The following is a 22,187-nucleotide window of genomic DNA, read 5'->3' on the forward strand; positions in this document are numbered from 1 at the left end:
CATGGGCCCTCACCTTACTCAGCAGCCTCCCGTGTGGCACCTTATCAAAGGCCTTTTGGAAGTCTAGATAGACCACATCTACTGGGTTTCCCTGGTCTAACCTACTTATCACCTCTTCAAAGAATTCTAACAGGTTTGTCAGGCATGACCTCCACTTACTAAATCCATGTTGACTTGTTCTAATCTGACCCTGCTCTTCCAAGAATTTAGAAACCTCATCCCTAACGATGGATTCTAGAATTTTACCAACAACTTAGGTTAGGCTAATTGGCCTATAATTTTCCATCTTTTGTCTTGATCCTTTCTTGAACAATGGGGTTACAACAGCGGTCTTTCAATCATCCGGGACTTTCCCTGACTCCAGTGACTTTTGAAAGATCTCAACCAACGCCTCCACTATTTCCTCAGCCACCTCCCTCAGAACTCTAGGATGTAGCCCATCGGGGCCAGGAGATTTGTCAATTTTAAGACCTTTTAGCTTTTCTAGCATTTCTTTTGTAATGGCAACCATGCTCAACTCAGCCCCCGACTCCCTTTAATTGTTGGGATATTACTCATGTCTTCCACTGTGAAGACTGATGCAAAGTACTTATTAAGTTCTCCAGCTATTTCCTTATCTCCCATCACTAGGCTTCCAGCATCAGTTTGAAATGGCCCAATGTCTACTTGTGTCTGTCATTTGTTTCTTATGTATAGAGAGAAACTTTTACTATCATTTCTAATATTACTGGCTAGCCTACCTTCATATTTGATCCTCTCCTTCCTTATTTCTCTCTTTGTTATCCTCTGTTTGTTTTTGTAGCCTTCCCAATCTTCTGATTTCCCAGTGTTCTTGGCCACTTTATAGGATCTCTCTTGTTCTTTGATACATTTCCTGACTTCCTTTGTAAGCCATGGCTGTCTAATCCCTCCCCGGATAATCTTTCTTTTCTTGGGGATGAACCTCTGTACTGTGTCCTCAATTATACCCACAAACTCCTGCCATTTTTGCTCTACTGTCTTTCCTGCTAGGCTCTGCTTCCAGTCGACTTTCGTCAGTTCCTCTCTCATGCCCTCATAACTACCTTTGTTTAACTGTAACACCATTACATCTGATTTTGCCTTCTCTCTTTCAAACCACAGACTGAACTCTACCATATTATGATTGCTGCTTCCTAAGTGTTCCCTTACTTTAAGATCTTTTATAAAGTCTGGTTCATTACATAGCACTAGGTCCAAAATAGCCTGCTCCCTTGTGGGCTCCATGACAAGCTGTTCCAAAAAGCCATCCTGTAAGCATTCCAAGAATTCCCTTTCTTTGGATCCACTGACAACATTATTTACCCAGTCCACCTGCATATTGAAGTCCCCCATGATCACCGTGACCTTGCCTTTCTGACATGCCTTTTCTATTTCCCGGTACATGTTGCGCCTCTGGTACTGACCACTGTTAGGAGGTCTGTACATAACTCCCATTATGGTTTTTTTGCCTTTGTGGTTCCTCAATTCCACCCACACAGACTCCACATCATCCAACCCTATGTCATTCAGTGCCATAGATTTGTGGTGATATATTGGTGAAGCGGACTTTTTTTGTTAATGACAAACAATGATCGTGTCACGGTCACCTTCACTGACTTTCAGTTCCAAGTTTATTAACAGATCTTAAATTCCTCTAGTTGTCTTGGTCCCACGTCGCTCTAGCCTAGACCTCCAGGCTATCAGTCCAATGATATTACCATTACGCTACCACCTTCCCATCAGATTTTAGTGTGTGGTAGTATATGTGCCCATTGTTTGAGATAATTTCATCCATGTGAATACCTTTCTCTATCTACACCAACCCGTTAAGAACCATACTTGCTTTAAGAACTATTCCAAAAAAACATTAAAATGCCAAAGTGAAGCCCATTTAATCATTCATTATGGTTTATTTATTTGAGGGATTTTAAATTTGGAAAAACATGTTTGTTAGCATTGCCTCCTGCTTGTGTGTGATACAGGAATGAATTACTTGCTGATAACCAATGCTAAAACCTGTGCAAAAATGGACAGACCATGAGTCCTTTCTACAGTGCAATGGTTAAAAGGCTGTTACCAAGTTCTTCTCTCCTTTATTTTAATCGAAGCTTGAACATGTTTAAAATAATATGCTTCCACTTAAACAGTGGAGAAAGTAGCCTGACACAAGTATGTTAAACATTTGCATCATAACAAAAAACACTGTTAACAGTAACTTCGTTCGACAATGAACAGAATGGATCTTCTCTCGGTTTATTTTCGTCTGGGTATCTGCTACGTGCTACAATTGCTGTGTTATAATTTGAGATCTACGTGCAGTTCAGTGTTATTTTTATTCAGGGGATCTGGGCACCGCTGGCTCGGTGGCCCTTCTCGAATTGTCCAGAGGGCAGTTAAAGTGTCAACCACATTGTTATTGATCTGAAGTCACATGTAGGCCAGACCAGGTTAAAAAAAATGCAAATTTCCTTCCCTAAAGGGTATTAATAAATCAGACTTTAAAAAAACAATGATGACTATCAACAGAACAGCTTTTCAACTGCAGATTTTATTATGATGGTGGGATTTGGACCCATACACCCGCCTCTCCTCCCTCACGCCCCCTCCCCCGCCCCAAAAAAAACAAAAGCATTGGTCTGGGTTTCGGGATGATGACTTAGTGACACTAATATTACAGCACTACCTTCCCCCACTTGCGATTCCAAAGCACGTCTGACAACACGCTGAACTCGGAGCAACAGCAGAATATTACAGAACTGAAATCATTTGCAAACGCGTTACCTTCACAACTTGTTGGCTCAGAGCTTATCCCGCTGATGGCTGTCAGTTGCTGGGGAATTTCCATCGTCTGCACCTGGGGGCAACCCAAGAAATTTACAAAATAATACTGGTTGGAAATGGTTTCCACTGGGTGTGGAAGTGTGAGCCTCTTCAACGCTCAGTCTTAGAACTCTCAACACATAGAGCTGTATGGGATAGGTTACGTGTATGTGGGAGATCTAAGGGAGGGGGTTTGGGGAGGTAAACTGGGGAAGCTGGACGGGGAGAGGATGAATGGGGGGGGGGGGGGGCAGTTAAGCGTATACCGGAGACGAATAATGGGGTGTTGGGTATGTGGCTGTCTCTGCGGTGTTTATAGGCTGGTATGGCGTTTCATTGTATGTATAGGTCATGTGTTCGCATCTGTGTAGAGAAGCCTGTGGAAGTGCATGGTGTGTATAAACTGATCCGTGTTCATCTGCAAGAACATCTTTCAAGTTAGTAAAAACCTATAAGCTCTTGTAGTTTCGCGACGGATTGGCCCCGCGTTCCACACTTCTCCCGAATGTTGCGTGGAAATTGGACAAGATGGATTACAGGGAGAAAGTGAGGACTGCAGATGCTGAAGATCAGAGTCGAGAGTGTTGTGCTGGAAAAGCACAGCAGGTCAGGCACCATCCGAGGAGCAGGAGAGTCGATGTTTCGGGCATAAGCCCTTCATCAGGAATGAGGCTCACAGTGAAAAAGGCGTTTGGTATGCTTTTCTTTATTGGTCAGAGTATTGAGTACAGGAGTTGGGAGATCATATTGCGGCTCTATAGGACATTGGTTAGGCCACGCCACTTTTGGAATATTGCGTGCAACTCTGGTTTCCTTCCTATCGGAAGGATGTTGTGAAACTTGAAAGAGTTCAGAAAAGATTTACAAGAATGTTGCCAGGGTTGGAGGATCTGAGCTACAGGGAGAGATTGAACAGGCTGGGGCTGTTTTCCCTGGAGCGTCGGAGGCTGAGGGGTGACCTTATAGAGGTTTATAAAATCATGAGGGGCATAGATAGGGTAAATAGACAAAGTATTTTCCCTGGGGGGGGGGGGGGGGGGCAGAACTAGAGGACATAGGTTTAGGGTGAGAGGGGAAAGATATAAAAGAGACCGAAGTGGCAACTTTTTCACACAGAGGGTGGTACGTGTATAGAATGAGCTGCCAGAGGAAGTGGTGCAGGCCGGTACAATTGCAACATTTAAAAGGCATTTGGATGGGTATATGAATAGGAAGGGTTTGGAGGGATATGGGCCGGGTGCTGGCAGTGGGACTAGATTGGGTTGGGATATCTGGTCGGCATGGACGGGTTGGACCGAAGGGTCTGTTTCCGTGCTGTACATCTCTAAGACTCGATTTACCCTCTCAACACCTCTGACACTTTTTGGTTTTCTATTTATTAAACATGCACCTTGCAAACATTCCAATGCAAACTAAAATTTGGTGCATGCTTTCACCTGCTGAATCTTCAATAAAGCGAGCTCAGAGATAACTGTCAAAAGCATTTTTAATTGGCACTGGGGAACAGGTGGAGTTGTGTCGGGGTGGCGCACTTAAGTAGGACAAACAAAGCAGGGGAGAACATGATGAGCTGCAGGACCCTGCGATGCACCTAGGATCACAGAGACCTTGGTGTGCGGGTCCACCAGTTCCTTAAGGTAGAGGGATAGGTAGATAAAGTGATTAAGAAGACATTTGGGATGATTGTCTTTACTAGCCGAGACATAGAGTTTAAGAGCAGGGAGATGGTGCTGGAACTGTATAAAACGTTGGTAAGCCACAGCTGCAGTACTGTGTGCAGTTTTGGAATCCACGTTACAGAATTGATATGATTGCACTGGATAAGCTTTGGAGGGTATTTACCAGGATGTTGGCAGGATTGGAGAATTTTAGTTATGAAAAGAAATTGGAAAGAACGGGGTTGTTCTCCTTGAAGCAGAGGGGACTGAGGGGGACCATGATTGAGAGGTATGAAATTTATGTGGGGCATAGACAGGATAGAAAATTTTCCCCTTGTTGGAGAGTCACTGACCAAGGGGCATAGATTTGAGGTCTAAGGGCAGGAGGTTGAGAGGCGATATGGGGAGGTTTTTTGTGGGAATGTGGGAATGTGGAAGTCACTGCCTGTGAGGATGATACAAGCAGAAATCCTTATCACATTTTAAAAAGTATGTAGATATTCTCTTCGGATTTGAATAGTTGAGGGGTTGTTTTGACCAGCGCAGACTCGACGGACCAAAGGATCTTTTTCTGTGCTGTAGGCGTCTGCGACTCTACTGCCGAGCGACCAGGTTAGAGACCCAGGTAACAAAAACAGAAACTGACATCTGTACTCAGAAACAGAGTTTCTGTTTCTGAGTACAGATGTTTGTATCCAGTGACCCTTCGTCTGAACTGAAGAAAACTGGGGAAAGATGGAATTTATGCTGATGACAGAGTGGGGTTGGAGAAAGAGGTTTGTTGAAGTGCATGTGCAAGGTTGGGCTGTATGTGTGTGTGTGTGTCTGTCTGTGTGTGTGTACGTGCATAACTTGTGTGTACATTTGTGTGTCTGAGTGTATTTGGGCGTGCATGTGTATGTGTATACATCTGTGTGCCTATGTGTATACATCTGTGTTTGCATTTGTGTGTGTGTGTGTTTTATGTGCTGTGTGTCTACGTGTGCGTGTGTTTTATGCACTGTCCTCTTCCTGCACACAGACTGGGATCAACGGGTTTGACAACTCAGTCAGTCGTGAATCAGTTCGGGACAATTGGCTACATGGCACTTTGAGCCCTTTGACCCCTTACCATTGCGATGCTTTGAGACTAGAAAGTTCGAATTGAGGACATTTACGGAAGAAAATGACTCACGGTACAAAGCTATAGATTCCAAAAGAACAGAAATAACGTTTGTATCCCCAGCTCTCAAGATATCACGTGGTTTTTCGGAGATGCAGCCGGCAAACAGCAGGACATTGAAGAAGCTGCTCAAATCTTCATGAAACATGACATATCTGGCAGCTTATTGGCTCGGCCCAGCAGCCGGTGAGGGCACACTAAGCACCAAAACGATCCTTAAACTGTGCGCAGACATTGCTTATTCCCGACGCAAAAATAACGCCACAATCTATTGCTGATTTTGTCCACCTCACATCAAAGAGTGCTGCATCCCTTCTGTCCGTTGTTATCACTGCGCTGAGCAATATTGGAGTCTTTAGCGCGCCTGTTTGCATATCTTGCTGGCCACAATCTCAAAATCGCACCTTTTTGGGCGCCGCTACTAACGCGGTCAATGATTTAAAAAAATACCCTCCAGCCACCCACCACTCCCCGCCTCATTTTACCTTTGCATCTACCTTTCCTGGGAATGGTGAACGCTGTGATTGGGATCTCGGGATCAAGTAAGTACCAGGAACAGGGAATAGCGAAGCTCTAATGTGCTCAGGCCAACCCCAACTTTCGGAGGAGTCTCTTCCCCCTCCTGGCGCCAATCTGTGAGCGGTGGTCGTCCAGGTACTGAAGAAAGTCACGGTCATACTCCTGAGAGCGAGCAGAGAGAGAGAGATGAAGCCTCCAGCAGTCTGGTCCTTTTTCACATCCAGCTGGGATAGACTGTTCTGTAGACCGACCGCAGTCTCAGTGCATTAACTAAGTGTTTTTTTTCACCTGGATTGAAGGAAACGATAACTTTATCATGTCTGGCGGCGACTTCAGTGGGTTCGGTCTGAAATGAGCCAGGAAGTGGGTGGGGGTGGTGCCAAATACTGACCAGGCTGCACTAACCCTGTCATTGCACACAGCCGCAAGTTAGCTAGAGATATCTCTGCAAGTGACACTGGAGGTGTCCAGACAGGAGCAAAGCATCTGGTACATTTTGATTCCTTCTGCCGTTTCGGAACTCGCCGGCGGGTTCTTGTTTGCCCCGGGGACTCTTCCGCGGTTTGCAAAGCGCCTCGGTCCCCGTTCCCCCCCTCGAACATTACACCTTCCCTTGCTTCTGGGCGGCTGACTTTGGCCAACTTCCCGATTGTTACCCCCCCCCCCCTTTCAGTCTCTCTCGGCGTCTCCATTGTATATACATGGCGATATAAAAGGCTTGGATGTGCGTTGTCACGTTTCTGGGAGAGCTCTCAAAGGGCTTCGGCTGCAATGAATCGCTTTGATTTGCAGAGGCTGTCAACGGAAACCACAGCTGTCCTGTACTTTTTTTTGTGCGCGTTTTGAAATGCGCTGCCCCTGAAATAGGGTCAGTAATGGGATGTGTATAAAGAGAGCAGAATGTGTGTGTGTGTGTTGTGTTGGGGTGGGGGGACGTTGAAGCACAGGATCAGAATGAGCAATCTTTAACTACACAATGCTGCATTAATGTCAACATCATCCGTCAATATTTACTAATTATGATTAAAAACTATTACTGGTAGTGGATGGCGTGAATGTCAAATTGCTCAGAAAAAGCTTCAGGAGCTACCTTAAGAAGTGGCTGGAATTTTGGATGGGGCTGAAGGAGGATTAATGGCCCATTAACGGGACCTGATTTTCCCCCAAGTTTTCCATGCGTTTCCATTGGTGCCTTTATTGTCTGCCCCAGCGCCTCTGATTGAATTAAAGGCTGCTCGTTTACAGGAGAGAGAGAGAGAGAGAGAGATCATAGTCTCGATGATTCGGAGAGAGAGAGAGAGAGAGAGGTGCGTTTAAAACTTGAGGTGCAGGAGGAGAGCAGTAATCAGACTCGCACCTCTCTTTCTGTCTGTCTCTCTCTCTCTCTCCGCATACTGCAAAAAAAAACTACTAGCATCACACTGGCTCCCTCCTTGAGCAGATGCACTTCAAATGAAGTTCAATTTTCAAAGATTTCACTTGAGTATTTATGATGATCAAAGTCTTTGGTTTCAAACAGAGTTCAGTGTTTGATCCAGGAGCGAGAGGGAGAGAGAGAAGCAAACGAGATTGTGGGGTAGAGGTGGGGGCAGGGAGGAGAGAGAGCGGGAGGAGAGAGAGAGAGAGATCGAGAATAGACAGGGTGTGTATTGGGGGGCTGGTGAGAAACAGGGGGTACGGCGTGAGAGTCAGGGCCAATGTGAAGCACAGAACCAGAGAGAGCGCTTCGCAGCGTCCCTGGCGCAGCAACTTGAGACTGACTGATCTATCTTGGTTCAATCTGCCTTTGAACTGAGGTGGGGCCCTCCCCCTTCCCTCCCTCCCTCTGTCTCTGAGTGGGATTTTTGTTTTAAATCCTGACGGACTCGGCGGCAGTGAACCACAGCCGAACGGGGGCGTTCAAACATGACCCGGTGAGCACGGCATCGCACCGTAACTCAGCACGGATCTGAGAGCTCGGTCCGGGGGAAGAAGGGAGGACAGGACGGAAGGGCACCGGGGCAAGGGGCGGGGGTTCGTACCCGCTCATCGGCCCGAACTGTTCTGCGCCGGTTCACTCCCCCCAGCATGGCTGCTCCAAGAATCTCCAGACCTGTCCCTCTCCTCCTCGCCATCTCGCTCACACTGTCCGGGTAAGGGAGCGATAATGCGGTTCCGTTCTTACACCTTTACACATGGGCACCCTGTGCTCTGCCAGGGAGATGTCAAAGTGCCTCTCCTTTGGGGATAGGCTGCTCATTCTATTCGAGTGTTCATTTCTTGTCGTTGTCGTTTGCTTCAGGGTGGCCGGGAACGAGATTCTGGGCTTGAAGATCCCCCTGGAGCCCATCCTGACGGCCAACGCAGTGTGCCTGACCCTGCCGGGTCTCAGCAAGCGCCAGTTGGGCCTGTGTGTCCGGAGTCCTGATGTGACCGCCGCTGCCGTGCAGGGAATCCAAGTCGCTATTCACGAGTGTCAGCATCAACTCTGGGACCAGAGGTGGAACTGTTCGACTCTGGAGAACGGGGGCAAGGTCCTGCAGGACACCGTCATCCTGAGCAGAGGTAAGCACCAGCTGTATGGAGAGAGAGGGAGTTGGCAGTTGATAATTCGCCCAGTGGGAGACAGTGAGGACAGGGAGCAGAGTTGGTGGAGAGGAGGCAAGTTCAGCCTGATTCAGAAGGGGAGCCAGAATTTGCTCAGAACCAGAGGTCATAGTCTCGGGATACTGGATGGGTCACTTAGGACTGAGATGTGGAGAAATGTCTTTACCCAGAGAGTGGGGAGCCTGTGGAGTTGTCTGTCGCAGGAAGCAGTTGAGGACAAAACATTGAATGCTTTCAAGAACGCGTTAGATATAGTTCGTAGGGCTTAAAGCGATTCAAGGCTACGGGGGAGAAAGCAGGAACGGGGATTGAGTTGGATGATCGACCATGATCCTGTTGAATGGAGGAACAGAGTTGGGGGGCGGGGGGGTGCGCATAGACGGACCAGGCGAGATAGCGACCCCATGTCAACATTGGCACAAATTGCAGGTGTGATGTGAAGGTGCTTGGGAGCGATTGGATGAATTATGGTCCATAGTGACAATGGTATTCCTGTCGGTGGGGAGGGGGTTGTGGAGAAGAGTTCTTTTTATATACAAACCGACACCCCCCCCCCCTCCCCCAACACACATCTCTGGGATTGTATAATGCGACAGTGACCCTGGAATTTATTGATGCTGTGGAGCCCGGTGTTGGACTCCACGCAACAACATGTTATAGTCCAACAGGTTTATTTGGAAGCACTAGCTGCTCCTTCATCAGGTGGTTGTGGAACAGGACCACAAGATACAGAATTTATAGCAAAAGATTACAGCGTCATGCAGCTGAAATGATATATTGAACAAGCCTATTGAACCTAGATTTGTTCAATATATCGTTTCAGTTGGCTGACACTGGAATTTTTTGCTGTAAATTCTGTGACTTATGTCACAGAATTCTGTCCTGTTCCACAACCACCTGATGAAGGAGCAGCGCTACGAAAGCTAGTGCTTCCAAATAAACCTGTTGCTGTGTGATATAACCTGGTGTTGTGTGATTTGTAACTATGCCCTGGAATTATTGGTAACCCCCCCCCCCCCCTCCCCTCAGACGCACATCCACTTTGTCCTCCCCGTGTTACAGGGGTCAGCCCTTGGTGTCTGGCCTGGCACAGGAAGCGGGGAGCCCAGCTGTAGCGGCTTATATGTCCGGATCGCCTGCTCAACTCTGAATTACGACAAGATCGTTGGCTATACGAACACAGCAGTCCGACAGCAAATGCATTTTTCTCCCCCCCCCCAAAAAAAAGCTGCCAGAATGCGCGTAGGTTTTGTACGTTTCCGTGAATCCTGGGTTCTTTGCTAAGAACCGACAGAGGAGCAGTCCTCACTTTGTGCAAGCTGGGATCGCGAGTGTTTCAAAGCTCCAACTCCGTGGACTTCGATTTTCTCATCAACCTGTTCAGAGATGTTACTATTCATCTCTGGTGGAACTATGAACCCGGGCCTCCTGGTTCACAGATTGGGACACTATAACTGTGCCACAAAGCTCCTTAACAGGGGTTGCCCTGATATCCAGTCCCAGTAAATGCTGGGCTGCAAACACAGTCCTGACCGATGCTGGGTGTTCGGGTCCGAAGAGAGAGAGAGAAACCGACGGGGGCGGGGGGGCACAGATTTCTGAGAGTGCACCGTACGTTTGGAGTTCATTGTGTTACAAGGAGCGATGCTTGTGCGAAGTGAGTGCGACTAAAACTGTGGCTCAGTGGTTAGCACTACTGCCTCACAGCTGCCAGTGTCCTTGGTTCAATTCCCGCCTCGGGCGACTGTCTGTGGGTTTCCTCCCACAGTCTAAAGATGTGCAAGTTAGGTGGATTGGCCATCAGTCAGAGGGGAAATGGGTCTGGGTGGGTTACTCTTTGGAGGGTCGGTGTGGACTGGTTGGGCCGAAGGGCTTGTTTCCACACTGTAAGGAACCTAATCTTAAAAACTGTGATTCCACCAGCCATTTCCTCAGGGAGGATGGGGCCAGAGTTTTCACCCCTGGTTTGGGGGGCGGGGGAAGGGCAAATCGGCTGGCCTGCCTCCTCCAGGAGAGTGCTGACGGGTACTCCGTGGGCTTTCAAGTGCTTGGACATGCTGCAGGGTCCATGGACATGTCAGCCCAGGCAGCGGCGTCACTGCTCTTTAATCTGGAAAAAGTTCACCAATTAACTGCAACCTCCTGCCTCGCGTGTCTGTGTCCCCTCCACCCCCCATTATCCACTGAGCCCGCCCCGTTTCTTTACGAAGAAAGGTCTTTGCAGAACCGAAGAAATGCAAAACAAAAACCAACAGATGTTCCAGCTGAATGGCAGATGTGTGCCTCTGGTTGGTTTGTGTTGACTGTGGCTGAATCGCTCCTGCACGATATGATCCCAACTGGCTCGCACCAACGCAACATCTGCAATGAACCCAAGCCAAGTGAATAGCTGTTATCACCATATCACCATGTCCACGGAGGAATAGTCCTACTGACGGGATATTCGGGGATATTTGCTCACTCCAGTTCTCCAGTGGCATGGTCAGATTAAGTGATTGGGTCCAGCGGTGGCAGATGCAGTTCAGTGTGTGGGAAGTATACAGAGAACGGCTTTAATTTTTAAAATTATTTAATGGGATGTGGCCTGATGTGAAAATGTATTTGCCTTTAGCTAAACGCCTTGCTAGACCACATCAGAGAACACTGAGAAGTGTTGGAGTCAGGCTCAGGGGAGGTTTACTGGAATGAGCAGGTTGTCTTATGAAGAAAGATTGCCCAGACTGGCTTGTGCCCATTGGAGTTCAGGAGGGGGCGGGGTGACTTTTATACCATCCTGAATGGCTTTGACTAGGTGATGTGAAAAGGATGCTTCCTATTGTGGGTGAGTTCATAGCTTCCCTTTTAGGGTTTTTTCCCCCTGAGAGTTGAGCAACTTTGGAAATCTCTGCCTCAGAAGACAGTGGAGGCAGGGTCATTGAATAGTTTTAAGGTGGAGGTAGATAGATTCTTGTTAGGCAGGAAATCAAATGTTATCAGAAATAGAGTCATAGAGTCATACAGCATGGAAACTGACCCTTTGGTCCAACCAGTCTAGGCTGACCATAATCCCAACCTAAACTAGTCCCACCTGCCTGGCCCATATCCCTCCAAATATTTCTTATTCATGTACTTATCTAGATGTCTTTTAAATGCTGCAACTGTACCCACGTCCACTACTTCCTCAGGAAATTCATTCCACACACAAATCACTCTCTGTGTAAAACAAATTGGCCCTTGTCTTTTTACAATCGTTCTCCTCTCACCTTAAAACTATACCCCTTAGTCTTGAAATCCCCACACCTGCCATTTACCTTACCTATACCCCTCATGATTTTGTAAAACTCTATAAGGTCATGCCTCAACATCCTATGCTTCAATGAAAAGCGTCCCAGCCTATTCACCCTTCCTTTACAACTCACACCTTCCATTCCTGCAACATCCTGGTAAATCTCTTCTGAACCCTCTCCAGCTTAATAATATCCTTCCTATAACAGGGAGACCAGATCTGGACACAGCATTTTAGAGTAGGCCTCACCAATGTTTTGTACAACCTCAACTCCTATACTCAAAGGTCTGGGCAATGAAGGCTAAGTGCCTTCTTAACCACACTGTCTACGTGATGCAAACTTCAAAATATTATGTACCTGAACCCCTCGGTCTCTATGTTCTACAAACACTACCCAAGGCTCTACTTTTAATTGTATAAGTCCTGCCCTTTTTTTCCCCAAAATGCAATACCTCACATTTCTCCAAATGGAACACCATCTGCCATTTTCCAGCCCACTGACTCAATTGATCATTCACCAGTATCTGGCCCATATCCCTCTAAACCCTTTCTATTCATTTCAAGTGTATTGCACAAATTTGAGACTGTACAGTTTTCTTACAAGCTAGAAATATTAGGCAATACCTGCCTCTTACAAAAGCAAACCTCAGAGCAAAATATCCAAGGCCCTTAGTCCCTGATAATAGGATTGCTTGTTCAATGCCAAGATTGAGCATTCTGCTTCAGCTTATGTACATTTCTGTTTAAAGGCTAGACAGAAATGTGGAATTTGAAACACAAACAGATCAGCTATGATCTTATTGAGGGGCAGGCAGGTTTGACAGATGAATGGCCTATTTCTGCTCCTAAATCATATGTTCATAACCACATTGCTGTGGGTCTGGAGTCACCTGTAGGCCAGACAAGGTAAGGATGACAGATTTCCTGCCCTAAAGGACATAAAAGTCATAGAGTTCTCCAGCACAGAAAAAGGCTCTTTAGCCCACCATGTCAATGCTGGCCTGGCCAAAAACAACCACTGAGCTCCTGATAATATGAAATCAGGTAGGTTTTTACAACAATTGATTATGTTCAACATCACTGAGACAAATTTTATATTACACCAGTTACCTACTAGTCCAGTGACAATGTCCCTACTCACTGTTCCTCCTCCCCATACAGTAAGTTCCTTCTAACTAATGAAATGCCAGAATTGTAAATGGCTACAGAGTTTAGGGAATCTGTGAGCAAGACTCACTGAAAACATTAGGAAGGTACAACAAAACAATTAGAAAGAAGAATATCTCAAGGAAACTTGAATATAACAGATGGCACCTGGAGTTCTGCACTCAGTTCAGGGTTCTGTATCTTAAGAAGAATGTTTGAGCTTGGAGTGGGTACAGGTTCATCAGGTTATATGTTAAAGGAATTGTAGAGAAGGACAAGGTGGTATTTCCTTAAGCTTGGAGGTTAAGTAATGAACCCACTGAGGATTATTAAAGGAATTTATAGAACTGCTGGAAAGAAACAATTTCCTCAGATGGTTTGGGGAAGGGGTGGGAACAGGGTGGAGGGTCCAGAAGGAGGGGCAGAACTTTAAAGTTCAAGCAAGGCCCCTCAAGGGAGATGCCAGGAAGCACTCCTTCACACAATTGGAAATGGAAATTTCCAACTCTCTCCTTTCCCTCTGACCTCGCACCCCAAACAGCTGTGTATGTCAGAAGCCAAGCAAAGACTCGAAAACTGCAGTGGATAGATTTTTGTTCGATAGGGTGTTCCCCACTCCCTCCCCCAGCATCAAGACGAAGACAGTAAGGACTGCATCTGCTAGAAGTCAGAGTCAATAGATGTGAAACTGGAGGAGCACAGCAGGTCAGACAGCATCCGAGGAGCAGGAAAGGCATCGTTTTGGACCGAAAGCCTTTTCAGGACTGGGGAGGGGGAGGGGAGTCCAGAAGTAAAGAAAGGGAGAAGGGTTGGGCTGGAGGAAGGGTAGATGCAGGTCTGGGATTATTGTGATTGGTCAGTGGGAAGGGTGGAGTGGATAGATGAGTAGGAAGATGGACAGGTTAGGTCAGGCCAGGGAGGCAAGGAGGAGGGGGAGGGCTAGGCATGGAGAAGGCTGGGGACAGAAGGACTTTGAAGCTGGTAAAGTCAACGTTGAGGCCATTGGGCTGTCAGCTTTCCAGGCGAAATATCAGGTGTTGTTCCTCCAGTTTCCATTCGGCCTCACTCTGACAATGGAGGAGGCCAAGGGTGAATGTGTTGCCGGGGGACCAGGAGGGGGAACTAAGGTGGATGGCAATCGGAAGGTCGGATTGGTTAATGCGTGCATAGTATAGTCGCTCTGCCAACCGGGTCAAGTCGTACTCCAGGGCTAGATGACCAGGGAAGTCGTATTCATAACACAGCCGAACAGGTTAACATTCAACCTGCAAATCCTTTTAACCCGATAGCAGGCAGTCAGAGCAGGAGAGATTCAGGGTCAGCCTGAATGGAATGGAAAGAAATTGGACCCTCTACCATCACTGCCCATTGATCCTGACTACAACATATACAGTATATAGAATGCAACATGTAATTGAATGTGGAATTGTCATGAACGTGAAGCACATTTACGTGAAACTCAACATGTAATTGAAATACAGTCATCTGAAATGCAACAGCCCGAGTGGTCTATAACACACCATCATAAGGGGCAGGGTGGGGAGCTGGGCTAGCAGGATGCAGATGAATGGGAGAACAGGCTGGCGGGGCTGAATGGCCTCTGTCTGTCCCCATGTAACTCCATTGGGAAGCGTGTGACTGTGGAAAGAGATGGACAGCATTCTGAAGTGGTATGTGTGTAATTTTGCAGGCGCCTGTGTTAAGCTCAGGTCTCTGCCACTTAGTAATGTTGCAACAAACAAGCTGAAGGACCATTTCTGCATCTCGGTTCAGCGACCAGCTTCGCTTAAATGTGTAAAGCCTTGGAATTGCACCTCGGTGACCCTCATGTTCTTGTGCCCGAGCAGGTTTTCGGGAAAGCGCCTTCATGTTTTCGCTGCTGGCCGCGGGGGTTACCCACTCAGTGGCGACAGCCTGTAGCCTGGGGAAGCTCCGGGGCTGCGGCTGCGACCTCAAGCGGAGGGAAGACGACCAGAACCTGCGCTTCAAACTCCACCAGCTCCGGGTGCAGGCCCTGACCCAGGGCATCCCAGTCTCGATCCTCGAGCCCGAACAGCGTTACCCCGGCCTCCAGGACTCCTGGGAGCGGGGGGACTGCAACCATGACATCGAATTCGGGGAGAAGTTCTCCAGGGACTTTCTGGACTCCCGGGAAACCTCGAGAGACATCCATGGGAGAATGAGACTGCACAACAACAAGCTGGGAAGACAGGTAAACACATCTGTGTGTCTGGACCATTCATTAGTCAGTCTGGTGCCCGTCGTTTTGTCCAGAACCTGTGTCAGTGAAACTGATCCTTAGTATACTCTGGGATGAAAGGAAGGTCAGTTTAAAATGTTCCAATTCTATCTCGGTAATATGATCTGAGAATTTTGGTGTATTTCAGTTCTACAGCAACCAATATCCCACTAGTTCTAAATAAAAGCTGCTCCGACTTGTAGCTGAGTGTTAAACAGCGCCAATCAGCATGTTAGCGGCGCCAAAGAGCATATTAGCGGCGCTCAATTATCTTACGGGGGAATTGTACCTGTGCCTGCTGAATTGTCATCTGTTTGTCTTTAAATCAGAAAGGAAGGCCGCCGATGTTTGTAGCATTAGCAGTTCAGTCCCTCAGGCTGGCAGTGAAGGGTTGTAAACCAGGTTTGGGGAAGTGCTGTCCTGTCCTAGTTGAGTGTGAAATGCCTGAATCTCGATTGAGCCAGTGTCGCTAATTATAGTTTGGGCTGTGATCCAGGCAACAGCTGATCGTGTTCAAAAGACACAAATGCTAAACCAAAGACGAGAGTTATGCAATCTGAAAAAAAGGGGGATAAGTATCTCCTTGTCTTGGGTCTTGCTTTTCTGGTCATTTCAACAATCCAACAGAGCCATCTTATGAGAGATGTTAAATCCTCAGCCAAACCTGTTTCTCAAGGGCACGAAGATCAGGATAATGGATAGAAGTGGCTGTAGTTTATATGCTAGCACAGATGAAATGTAGCTATTATTAACATAAATCCTTAACAATTTATATATCCATGTTGTCCTGAAAGCACGTTTGAATAAGCTGAGTATGCCAATGAGCTGAATGCATGGGCACACAGTGCCAATATGGTGACTAGTTGGAACACTCATGCTTTGGCACAGGAGTGTAATGATGCCTGTGTGACCATGGCAGAATATTGGCTCAAATTGGCAAGTTTTGGTTTTGGTTTGAAGACACTGTCTGCTTTTAATTAGTTTTTTTAAAATTACTGCTAGTTGCCCCACCTCTTACCTTTACTAACCATCTGAGAATAGTAGGCTGTCTTCTGTGATTAGGATTATGTCTGACTGGAATCTATATTGCAGTCTTTACTGATTTGGCAGCTTTCTGCTTGAAATGTATCATTTAATTCTTCAACATAGGAAGAATCCATTTTCAGTGCATGCAGGAAGTTGATCAGGAAATCCCTGCTCACTCCAACTCTTTCTGATTGATTTCACTCATCCTCAATTTCTTAACACCAGTAATTTGAGGAAAAGCCTCCCACACTCAATTAAACTGAAACCAGGCAGATGTGAGTTAATAGGGCCCAGGAGGGCATACACACAACCATCGCAATGAGAAATGTCCCTCCATGTACCACATTTCAACTTCTGAAGAAGAGTTTCATTCATAAGTTTTGTTAAATCTTTCAGCCAGCATCAAGATAGTCCTTCTATATCTGGTGACAGACCTTCTTTTTAACTATTCAAGTCTTTCCCAATGATCATTTAAAATGTGATATGAATTGAGAACTGAAGGTCCATTTCTGCAATTTTAGTGAATAGTAAATAATAGAGATTGGTAGGAAGCTATTTAGCCCCCCACACCCTTGCCTTCATTATTCATTAAATCTATCTATGTCAAAACCAGGTGCACATTCCATTGGAAGTTGCTATGTAAATACTTCCTGTGAGAATTCTCACTTTAAGACCACCACATTTACTGTGAAGATAGTAAGTGGCACTATAGCAGGAATCTCAATGTTAGGCCTCACTTGCTTGTCACAGTACCCTCAGTGTCTTGGAATCCTGTTGATTTATTCTCAGTGCTCCTATAGAACTCTCTCTACTGTGTGTGCATTTGATAACTTTCTTTTTCACTTTTTAAAATTTAAATCTTAATATCTTGCTGACTTTCCAATCATTCTGAGTTTCCCTTCAATTTGGTCCCACTAAGGTCTTGATTTTGGCCTCGTTTTCAACATTCTTAATCTCCTAAATAATCTGCCTTTCATCTAATTTTTTTCCATTTCCACCCCACTCTTCATGAACATTATCTTGTGTGTGTGCTTGCCTCTGCTCTGGTTCCAGATGAACCAGCATTACCACCATTTTTGCCAATGTCGGTGCCCAATGGCCACAATTGCTTTCCATCTTCACCATTGATCTCATCTTCCATCACAGATACTGTGCCATCAATTAATTGTAAGCTTGCTTTTTAGCAACTGAGGGTGGTTTATCTGGAATCCTCCTTGGCCATTTGCAGGTTATCCTACATCACAATTTACTTTGAAGGGACAGTAAAAGAAAAGAATATTCAAAGTTTGTGAGAAGATTTGTAGCTCGGGTGCTCGTTGCTGTGGTTCTGTTCGCCGAGCTGGAAGTCTTTGTTGCAAACGTTTCGTCCCCTGTCTAGGTGACATCCTCAGTGCTTGGGAGCCTCCTGTGAAGCGCTTCTGTGGTGTTTCCTCCGGCATTTATAGTGGCCTGTCCCTGCTGCTTCCGGTTGACAACACAGGAGGCTCCCAAGGACTGAGGATGTCACCTAGAAAGGGGACGAAACGTTTGCAACAAAAACTTCCAGCTCGGCGAACAGAACCACAGAAAAGAATATTATTTAAATGGTAAAAAAAGCAGAAAGCTGTAACACAAGGAAACTTGGGGTGTACTTGTACACAAAACACAGAAAGCTAACAGACAGGGGCAGCAGGTAAGCAGGAAGACTAATGGACTGTTAGCTTTATTTCAAGGGGGTTGGAGTATAATGGTAGGTAAGTCTTACTGCAACTGTACAAGGTGCTGGTGAGACCATATCTGGAGTATTGAGAGCAGTTTTGGTCCTCTTATTTAAGAAAAGATATCATTTCATTGGAGGCAGTTCAAAGAGGGTTCACTGGGATGATCCCCAGTATGGAGGGACGGCCTTATGAGCAAAGGCTAAACAGGTTGGGACTCTCATTGGAATTTAGAATAATGAGAGGTAATCTCATTGAAATATATAGAATTCCTAAGGGACTTAACAGGGTAAATGCTAAGAGGATGTTTCCCCTCATGGGAGAGTCGAGGACCAGACGGCATAGTCTCAACATAAAGGGGAACCAATTTAAGACCGAGATGAAAAGGAATTTCTTCTCTCAGAGGCTTATGAGTCTTCAGAACTGCACATCACAGAGAGCTGTTGGGGCAGAGCTCTTGTGTATATTTAAGGCTGAGATAGATAGATCCTTGACCAGTCAGGGAGTCAAGGGTTATGGGGAAAGGGCTGGAAAGTGAACATGAAGAATGGTGCATCAGCCATGCTCCTATTGAATGGCAGAGAGGCTCAAGGGGCCAAATGTTCCTATTTCTGATGGTTTTGATGAGCTGAGGCAGCAACAAAGTTGAGCTATATTACAGAGGTGGACATGAGTAGTCTTTTATGTAACAAATCAGCAATACATCCCACTAGAAATGCACAATCCTTTGAGAAAACAAAGCCAGCAGTTCCCAATGTTGCACTCATTGACTGATGAAACAAAACAGACAGTGAAATGGTTTACAACAACAAACAAAGATTCATTACAACAAATATCATTCAACACATATCATGGCATCCCCCCATACATCTTTTGGTAAACTTACATATGCACACAAATTGCAGCACAGGAATACGGATAAATTATGACAAGGTACAAATATCACGACCAGCAACAAATTAACTGAAATTGAAACATCGACTGTGAGTCAAGTTGCACAGAGAAATCAGACGCACAGAATGAGAGAGCAATACAGTAGGAGCCACTGTGAGCAATGTCGCAGATCTGCCAGGAATATATTATACCCCTGAAATTGGGAACTGAAATGTCCCAAGCCCATTAAAATCTCTGGCTGAGCCTGTAAATGATGCATATTGTTCTTAGTTGGTCCTCAGTCATAGACATAGTCATTTTGAACTTTGAGTCATACAGCACAGAAACAGATCAACTTGCAGATAGTGAGAAGGCAGAAAAGAGACAGCAGCAAACCTGAGGTCTTATCCTGCTTTTTCCATGATGGGTGCAGATATGCTGCTGCACATTTCCATATTCCTAGCATTTTCCCTTTATTTTTGGAAGGGATTCTACTGCAATGTTTTGGACGAAGAGAGGGGTATTCTTTCTGGTGTCCTGGCCAATGTTTTATTTCTCAATCAGCATCACAAAAGCAGATTATCTGATCGCATTGCCACTTTCAAGAGCTTGCTGTGCGCAAATTGGCTGCTGCACTTCCAACCTTGCAATGGTGTTCACAGCTCGATAAAGGCCTCATTAGCATAAAGCACGTTTGGGATGCCCTGGAGGAAAAAAGGCGCTATGTAAATACAAGTCTTTCTTTTCTTTCTCATTTTTCCAGTGAAGAAGCACCTTTCCCCCACTCACATCTCTGCCCTCCCAGCTATCTATGAGCAGGACCGCCAGAGATTTACAAGTATGTCATAGATTGGACTGCTCCAGGCAAGGATAGACTAGCATCTGATAACAGGGGTCCTATCAGATCATTCACTTTGATTTGTGTGTTGTATTCAGAGGGTGATGGAGAGGGGTTAGTCAGTCTGTTCATTGCTCTAGTCCTTCCTTTGCTCTTTCTGTTTGATTGCTTTTCTTCTGAATTTCAGGCAGTGATTGACAACATGAAACGCAAGTGTAAATGTCACGGCACCTCCGGCAGTTGCCAGTTTAAAACTTGCTGGCAGGTGACCCCTGATTTTCGACGGGTCGGGGCTGTGTTGAAGGAGCGATTCCAGAACGCGGTCTTCATCAAAACGCACAATAAAAATACAGGCCAGTTCAGCCTGAAGCCCAGCAGGAAGAGGATTTACAAGGACATGGTGTACTTTGAGAAATCTCCTGATTTCTGTGAGAAGGACCTTGGCACGGACTCTCCAGGCACACGGGGAAGGGTCTGCAATAAGACAAGCCCGGGGATGGACAACTGTGACAGCTTATGCTGTGGGAGAGGGCACAACATCCTGAAGCAGAGCCGCAGTGAGCGGTGCCACTGCCGGTTCCACTGGTGTTGCTATGTGTTGTGCGATGAGTGCAGGGTGAGCGAGTGGGTCAACGTGTGCAAGTAAACCATCACAACGCTGCCCACACCGGACCAACTTCATTCTCATGCAATACAGACTCTTTCTGTCTTTTTTTTCCACTACATATTTTAATGGACAAAAGGCGTACCCAAGTGTAACATGACTGGAGGCTGTCCTTGTCACAATTGATTGACAGACATCAGTTTGACATTATAGGGGAGGGGATGAAAGCAACAGCACGTTTGCTAAAGATCTCTTTGGCATCATCTAATCCTTGCAGCAACTGATTGAGAAGGGGAAATTACCAAGGAGCTAAAGGTCTTAAGAGGCCATCTCAAACACGGTGGTTTATCTTATTAGCTCAGCTTGGTGTCTTGGTTGGGGGGGGGGGGGGGTGGATAGGTACCTCTGAGTTTCTGAGTCCTTTAAAAGCTGCCTCATCCCACTCCTAACCTATGGATATATTCTTGAACTTGCACCTGGTGCTATCACTGAGGTGAATGTCTGTGCCAACCCTTCCTAATGTGTACAGGGGCTCCAGCATGACCCTGTTTATTAAGTCTCTTCCACTTTCTCGCAGCCTGTGCCCACTACAGTTGGAACTGCCACTCTGCTTATTCTCTGGCCAGCGGCATTTTCAGAATGAACACAACAATCCGCCCCGCCCTGCCCCCTGCAGTGTTCAGCATGTTGGTGGGATCACTGACAGAGGAGATGGCTTGCTGTAAGATCTGTACGCATTGTAGCAGCATGGATCCAGGATTGTCATTCATGGGGATAACGGATGTAAAAGTGATCCCACAGCAAAGATGAGCACAGCAGAAACCTGAGCTACATTCAGTGTCAATAGCCACCATCAACAAACATGAGGCAGCACCTTGTTACTAAGTTTGTGTCCCTCATAAAAGGGCCAGTTCAGTTCTTACAAGCTGGACCTGTAGCAGGGGAATGGTTGGGGAAATAGAGCAGTGAGAACCAAAGACACCTTACAAGAGAGATATTTTCAAAGTGCAGCAGGAAGGTGGAGTAGTTGTGGTAGAGAGGTGCAATGATTGCAAGATCAGTCCCCACTGGTTAAGCAGAAAGAATGAAAGAGCAGCAGCAATCCTGAGCCAGAGGAATGGAGAGGTCTGGGTGGGTACCCCCTGGAGATGATTACTCATACACTGAGGAGAAACCATGGAGGGATTCGAAACTGAGGATGAACTCAATCCCTGGGCCACCAAGAGTCGGGAGAGGACAAAGATGGCTTTAGCGGGCATCACTAGGCAAGTGAGAGCATGGGCAAGAGAGGTTTGTATTATTTGAGGATTGAAGGGTGCAAATGAAAGGAAAGCTAAGGAGAACACCTCAAAGTTCTGATGGATAGGCATAATAGAAAACAAAAGAAGCTGCTAATGTTTTGGAAGCTGCAGAAAGATGGAATCTCAAGCCATAGAGTCACAGAGATGTACAGCACGGAAACAGACCCTTCAGTCCAACCCATCCACGCCGACCAGATATCCCAAATCAATCTAATCCCACCTGCCAGCACCCGGACCATATCCCTCCAAACCCTTCCTTATTTATATACCCATCCAAATGCTTTTTCAGGTCAGGATCCAGTAACCTTAGGACATCACTGGGCTCAGCCTGAACAGTTGTTCAGACTGAGTGCCAGAGGCAGGTAAACATTGGCAAAAGTTAGAGAAACTGATGTTAGTTTTGACAGACCAAAGTGGACCGTATAGTGCAGACGTGTGTTGATCAAGGCATGT

General features: G+C 46.3%; 1 protein-coding gene across 1 annotated transcript; it reads left to right on the forward strand.

Annotated features, from left to right (window-relative positions):
* The first annotated feature begins 8,221 nt into the window (after window positions 1-8,221).
* wnt10b (wingless-type MMTV integration site family, member 10b) lies at window positions 8,222-21,893 on the forward strand. The gene is made up of 4 exons (XM_043681834.1): window positions 8,222-8,291; window positions 8,441-8,703; window positions 15,004-15,368; window positions 20,017-21,893. Exons 1-4 carry the CDS (start codon window positions 8,227-8,229, stop codon window positions 20,473-20,475), a joined length of 1,152 nt encoding a protein of 383 aa, XP_043537769.1. The 5' UTR covers window positions 8,222-8,226; the 3' UTR covers window positions 20,476-21,893.
* The last annotated feature ends 294 nt before the right edge of the window (window positions 21,894-22,187 follow it).

This window comes from Chiloscyllium plagiosum, chromosome 43, assembly GCF_004010195.1.
Source record: "Chiloscyllium plagiosum isolate BGI_BamShark_2017 chromosome 43, ASM401019v2, whole genome shotgun sequence".
NCBI lineage: Eukaryota > Metazoa > Chordata > Chondrichthyes > Orectolobiformes > Hemiscylliidae > Chiloscyllium > Chiloscyllium plagiosum.